The 7,238-nt window shown below is 44.3% G+C and overlaps 1 protein-coding gene across 1 annotated transcript; it reads right to left on the bottom strand.

Annotated features, from left to right (window-relative positions):
• Positions 1-4,081: 4,081 nt before the first annotated feature.
• Positions 4,082-5,922, bottom strand: LOC143818137 (uncharacterized). The gene is made up of 3 exons (XM_077299548.1): positions 5,820-5,922; positions 4,974-5,130; positions 4,082-4,403 (listed from the first exon to the last, which is right to left on the bottom strand). The coding sequence occupies exons 1-3, from the start codon at positions 5,851-5,853 to the stop codon at positions 4,238-4,240; spliced, it is 357 nt and encodes a 118-aa protein (XP_077155663.1). The 5' UTR covers positions 5,854-5,922; the 3' UTR covers positions 4,082-4,237.
• Between the last annotated feature and the right edge of the window lie 1,316 nt (positions 5,923-7,238).

Below are 7,238 nucleotides of genomic sequence, written 5' to 3'. Positions count from 1 at the left end.
AAGGTCCGCCTTCCTCAGGCTTCCCCCAGGAACAGAGGATGCAGCCCTTTCAGTTCCGGACCCAGCATGCAGGTACCCGCGGTCCGGTCTATCTCCCTACATTTACAGTGTGCACAGCAAAATACTTACGGTCACTGCCAGGTTCTTCTCAGGTCCTGTCACTCCGGCTTCAAAAAGCATTTAAAAGTCACAAGTCTTTTCAAACAACACAACTTAATTGGGCAGCAACACCTTCATCACATAGGCAACACAAGGCAAACACAGAGGTATTTTCATATCTTTCCCTGTCGTCCTGCCAGGCTCTAACTTCTCCCACAGCTTCCCTTTTCCCGGCAAGCTCAGCTATATCCTCGGACAAACCGTGTCCCAGCTATATCCTCAGACAATCTGTGTCACACCTGTTTCCTCAGACAATCCGTGTCCCACCTGTATCCTCGGACAGTCTGTGTCCCACCTGAGCCTTTCCTGTCACAAGCTCCTCTCAGCCCTCTTCTGGCTCCAATGCTGGCAACACTATCTCAGCTGCTCCCACCTTGGTCTTAGACCCCGAATCCTGCTTGGGATGATCCTGTAGAGCTGGTGCTCGCCGGCACTGTTCTCTGCCTGGGGCCCCTTACTGCAGCAACAGCTTTATCCCCATGGCCTGTGAAACTCTGCTTCACTACTGCTCACATGACCTGCCTTGGGCAGGCTGCCCGTGCTTCTGCCACAAATCAGGAAGTATCCTGATTATACTTCCCTGCTCTGTGCTGTGTCTCCCATTTACTTAGCCCCTGTGCTGTTCTCTATCACTAATGTGCCCCCCTCTATTCTACCCCACTATTGTCCTATACTACCTAAGTTCCTATTCTAGCCCTAATCCTATAAACAGTACATTCACATTACAATACATGACATCACATTATATGAACATTAATAAACAGTGAGGTGCCGCATGAGACAGTGTGAATAGCGTCCAGGAGAGAGAAGGCACATGAGGGTCCCGGCCACCTCCTTGTAGCTCCCTGCTGCATTCAACTATGTGCAGGCACTGGGCAGCATCATAACGCTGCTAACCTGCAGATTAACTGCATATCTGCAGGTTAACAGTGGTAATCCTGTGACATGTTCCCTTTAAAGTAAATCAGATCATTCAGAGACTAATGAAGAATGAATGGTAAAACCGATAAGGATTCCTTTCTGAGTAAGAGGTTTAACCCCTTAACGTCCAATGATGGACACAATCCATCGCTGGACGTCTCCCCCTGTTTAGAGGTGGCGATGAGCCCACACCTTTTCCGGCACATGACAGCTGATCTGATCAGCTGACATGTCCCTGGAACAGCCGCGGGTGTAATCACGGTTCACCCGTGGCTGTTAACATGTTATTTTGCCCATGTAATGTTGCGTATGTAATCCGTATGACATCCATAATGCGTTTTTTCCACGCAACCTGACAATATGGACATTTAACGGTTTTGGAGGCTGAAATTAATTTAAATCAGCATCAGCAACCCTATTTAAGGCCTCTACAACAGGTGGCATCCTCCCATATGGCCATTTTGTGGTTGTGCATCTGTTGGTGTGTTGTGGTAAAGTTTGCACCATGTCTGACCTACTGCACTTCACCCCAACTCAGCGGGTTTTGTTTAACTGGGTCTTGTCACGTCAGTTTGGCCAGCCATACCCTGTGATTGTAGATCCGCGAAGGAGGAGAAGAAGAATGTGGGTACATCCTCTTTTGACCCAACACCTCACTAAAGGCCATTTTCAGAGGCTCTACACAGCTCTGCGTGCACATCCTGATAAGTTTTACCTATACTGTCGAATGACAATACCAACATTTGATATCTTGTTGGAGACAGTACGTCCAGGACTCACGTATCAGGACACCAGGATGCGAAAAAGCATATCCGCAGAGGAGCGTCTTCTCCTTACCTTACGGTATGTATTCAACATCCTCACATACTGTATTTGATGATGTTTTTTTTTTCTGGGTTGTTTGCTATCAGCTATTTTAAAATATATGTGTTACTTAGGAGAAAACCACAAGAAAAATATATATTTTTAATGGTCTACTTATGTACACTAGGTAAATATCGATTAATTTAATTGATATTCCTGTGTTTTTTAGCAAACAACATACTTGCGTTTTATCATGTTTTCTCTAAACTATTGTTACCTAACTAATATGTTTTTTGTGTCCTTTCAGCTTCCTTTCAACTGGCTTGTCTTATGCGGGACTACACCTGGAGTTTCTCATTGGTCTCTCCATGATTTCTGGCATTGTGCGCTCAACATGTATTGAAATATGGGAGAAACTCCATGAACTTGTCATGCCTGAGCCAAAAATGGCTGATTGGCTAAAAATAGCCAGTGGGTTCAGTGACACCTGTGACTTCCCACACTGCATTGGAGCCCTGGATGGGAAACATATCATGGTGCGTAAGCCGCCAAACTCTGGGTCCCAATTCTACAATTATAAACAGTTTTTCTCTGTAGTTTTGTTAGCTGTAGTTGACAGTAATTACAGGTTTATAATTGTAGACATTGGGGCCTATGGGCGAACAGGAGACTCAAGGGTCTTCAATTCGTCCATTATGAGTCGGCGAACCAGTTAGACCTCCCACCACCACAACAACTCCCAGGCTCCAATGCTAAAGCAGTGCCATATGTTCTTGTGGGAGATGAGGCCTTCCAATTGACAAGGAATGTCATGAGGCCTTATCCCAGGCGCAACCTGGATCACCGGCGGCATGTTTTTAATTTGAGGCTTTCCAGGGCACGTAGACTGGTGGAGTGCGCCTTTGGGATTCTGTGTGCCAAATAGCGTCTCCCCCAGTCTGCGATTCAGCTGAGTGAGGCTACTATTAATGAAGTTATTAAAGCGTGTGTTGTTTTGCACAATTTTACCAGACTTCATGATTGCCCGTCATCTGTTCTTGGTGAAGAAATGTTGCCCAATGTGAGTAGCCCTATACCACATGGCCCTCCTCCGCACCGTCCCCTTTCTGGAATCAAAGTGAGAGATATTTTCACAAATTATTTTGTTTCTCCTCAGGGTGCTACTCCCTGGCAAGATTATGCTGTTTCTCAGTTGTGATTTCCTTATTTTCAAAATATATTATCACCATAAAATATTTTATACCTACAGAAACTGTACTCTGTGTGTTGTATTTACTTAATTACCAGATGCTTATGAACAGAGCATATGTGTGTGATGTAAGAATGATTGTCCCACAAATGTCAATTTGTTTTTGACAACATTTTTTACTTAGAGCAAAAGCCTTTTGTTGTAAACTTTAAACCATATTTGTTTCATATGGTTTTTTTGTTTTGTTTTGTTTTTTTGGTAAACCACAACAGAACAAACTGCAATTACAGCACAAAGTTAACCAAAACATGGTTACGTGTAACAAATATAGCCAAAAATAACTTAGGGTTACAAATTTCTGTAAGTTGGTAGAGGTGATGGCGGCAGCTCAGGGTCCTGCTCAGGTGGCCTTTGTTGGGCCAATTGTCCTTCACCCTGTGTGGATGCTGTGTGTGGCGGATCCAAATACAGGCCTTGATCATATTGGCCAGTTGGGTATTGGCCATAAGGGATTTGTCTCTGGCCCTCATGCTGATGAACATATTGGCTGGACTCATAGCCACCCCCAAAATGGCCATGTTGTCCAAACCCAGGTTGGGACCAGCCTACAGCACTGGGTCTAGAAAAGTGGGCATATTGGGAAGGTTGGTTGTAGGCTGCCATATGGTACGGTGCTGGCCTTGGTTGATTTTGGGTTGGGAGGGGTTCAGGTGTAGGCACACGTGGAGGAGGTGCTTCAAATCCTGATTGGCAATGCAACTGTTGAGTTCGTGGAAGGCGCAAGAGGTTATGTGGTGAAAGCTGCCTTCTCTCAATAAATTCAAAAACCTCATAGGGGTCATTTGGGGCGGTGCTTAAATCAATTAGGATTTGAATACACCCTCTCACACGTAGCCTCACCTCACGGGGAAGGGGACGAAGGTATCGGGCCAGGCTGCGAGCAAAGGCCTCCTCACCATCATCCGTGGCTGCCCTGGCCAAAAAATTGAAGACCCCAGCATCCACATCCCTCCTAGTGGCTTGCAGCTCTCTCCTTCTGTGGCCTCTGTGTAAGGGCCCAGATGCCTGTGGGGAGGACACCAGTGGGACAGTAGGGCTGCAGCTGTGTCCATGCTCTTCCTGGTTTACAGAATCAGGTGCTGTTGAGGGTGGTGGTGCTGCATCTTAGAAACTTGTTGCTGTCTCTTGTGATGCAGAAGCCGATGGTCCAGGAAGGATGGAGCTAGAAGAGGCCAAAGATGGGCCTGCCACCTCTTCTTCAACAGCAACCGGATCTATGACAACCTCCGAGTCCGACCCGGTCTCCCTCTCAGTGAGGTAGGACTGTGTTCTGGTAGGAAAAAAATAAAAAGAATACCCCAAATTAATAGTTGAGTCATTTTCTAACATAAGTTTATTATACATCTGTGACCTCGTCTTCCGGTAATTACCTACACACAACCTACTATCCTCACAAGATCTCCTTCTCTACTCCCCTTTTATCTCCTCTTCCCACAATCGTATACAAGATTTATCTCGTGTATCACCCCTACTCTGGAACCCTCTACCACAACACATCAGACTCTCGCCTACCATTGAAAGCTTAAAAAAGAGCCTGAAGACCCACCTCTTCTGACAAGCATATAACCTGCAATAACCACCGATCGACCAAACCACTGCATGACCAGCTCTACCCTCGCCTACTGTATTCTCACCCATCACTTGTAGATTGTGAGGCTTCGTACAGGGTTCTCTCTCCTCCTGTACCAGTTATGACTTGTATTGTTTAAGATTATTGTAATTTTTTTATTATGTATACCCCTCCTTACATGTAAAGCGCCATGGAATAAATGGCGCTATAACAATAACAAATAATAATAATAATAATAATAATAATTGTGTTGTGATGTTTTTTACTTACTGTCTTAGATCCATACTGGGATCCAAAAAGGAAAGTCGATCGTAGTGTATGTACTTTCGCTTTTTCGTTGGAGCTGCTGACCCACTTCTTGCCTGCTGCTGCCTTTCCCGCTGATATTGGTCCCTGAAGCTGCACCATCGTGTCATAACATCTTCCACTGCAATGACATGGTAACAAATATTCTATAAGCTCATTCTGCACATTGCTTAAAACAGTTGGCATTGATTGATCATAATTTAACGATGCTAATAAAATGCCTTCTTAAATGATTTTCCTTTCTCATGTTCATCATCTTTGTTTTGGCCAATACGCTGACAAACGCAGCATGCTGCGATTTTCTACGGTCGTACAAGACCGTATAATACGGATACGTAAAATACGGCAGATAGGAGCTGGGCCATAGAGAATCATTGTACCATGTGCAATCCGTATTTTCTGCACCTCTCATACGTCCGTAAAACTCGCTAGTGTGACGCCGGCCTAATAGCCTCCTCTGCTCCATGGAATAATCAAATACAACTGCACACCAGTCATGTTTAATCACAATTATGTAAATTAAACGCATATGTATGCAAGGTGAAAAGCATGACTGGCTCGAGATATTGCACTGTCTCTTTAAAGAGCTAGTGCATAAAGAAAATTCAAAATATTATACAATAGTAGTAGTAGCAGCTCATGATTGCACATCACCCATATACCTATGTCTAATGCATAATTTCAATGTTAGTTTATCATAAATTATGAAGTATGTTGCCAACTGTATACAAGGTGCCAATGAACAAAAATAGTCAAGATCCCTAAATAGGAATAGATGCAAGCATGTGGGAATATTGCAATGCAACTTACATGAGATGATGTAGTGGCCTGGTCTGTCCCACATCCTTCAGCCCCGACGCTCGATTTGTCCACACTTCCTCAGGGGGGGTGTTGGGGAGGAGAGACACCGGACCTTTTAAAGAAGCAAAGTGCCAATGAGAAGGATTAGCGGCAATATTACGTAGACAGAGGATATTGCAGGGAGGATGGTCCTGAACGTACCCTGTCTAGTTCGTGGGCCAGTCCCACTACTACAAAAAAAAACACAAGGGTGGTAAGACAAACAGTGGGAAAAGATACAACAAATAGCACTCCTCAGCTTCTCCAACAAGAAGCGTCACTGCTGCAACAGAATGAACACCACAGCTTATCCACAGACAGGATTCTTCAAAGAGGTCAGTATAATTATATCCAGCAAGGAATGGAGCTAGCAGTGGGTTTATATAGTGGAAGGCAGTGGTCACAAGGTGCTGCAGCTGAGTACTCAAGCTCCAAGTCCACAGCCAGAAGAAAAAGCATCCTTACCTATTTCAACAACAAATTAAAGTAAATTCACTCAAATTCAAGTTAAACAGCAAACTAATCCTAAAGAGGACCTGCAATCTATTAAACATTGTGATCTGCTGATCCCAGATCCTCCAGGAGTTACATCAGGACGTGACACACCAATGACAGTACCCCTTCTTCTACGAGAGGCCACTGGACCCTCATGACCAGGTTTATCCAGATGAGCAGCATGGAAGAATGTGCAAACCTACAAGCATTAACTTCTGATGCAGATGCCCACATCGTTTCCTCCAGAACATAATCCCTCCAGTGAACCAAGTACTGGAGAGAGTAGCAAACAAAATGAGAGTCAACTATTTTTTCTACCTAAAATGATAAATTACCATCAACAATAACAGGAGGCGACGGTAGGGGTGACAGCTCCAAAGGTGCGACATATTTCTTGAGCAAAGACCTGTGAAAAATGTTACAGATTTTAAGTGCTTGAGGTAAATCAAGATAAAAAGCAACAGCGTTAATTATGGCGACCACCTTATATGGTCCAATACGCCTAGCACCTAGTTTCCAAGAAGAAATCTTCAATGTAATATTCCTGGTGGACAGCCGTGCATAACCATTTACACACAGGTCCGGACCTGATAAACTTTATCAGCCATTCATTGGTATCTGTCCCCCATAACTTTCAAGTTGTTCTGTACCCCATGTCATACAGAAGAGAGCAATGAAGAAAAACTTTCCTCCCCAGGAACCTCCAAAGACCCATCTCTACTGAAAGAACTGAACTACAGGTGGAAGCTGAATGCACCAAAAAAAATGGTGACTTACCAGAGAATTAGTTATGACGATTGTTCATGCTCAAAACCTATAACTCTGCCCTTTATCTGGCCAAACAATCCTACATCACCTCACTATCCAACAGCCCAAAACGACTTTTTGAAACCT

This window comes from Ranitomeya variabilis, chromosome 3 (genome assembly GCF_051348905.1).
Source record: "Ranitomeya variabilis isolate aRanVar5 chromosome 3, aRanVar5.hap1, whole genome shotgun sequence".
Taxonomy (NCBI): domain Eukaryota; kingdom Metazoa; phylum Chordata; class Amphibia; order Anura; family Dendrobatidae; genus Ranitomeya; species Ranitomeya variabilis.
This window is presented reverse-complemented; position numbering and strand designations above follow the sequence as displayed.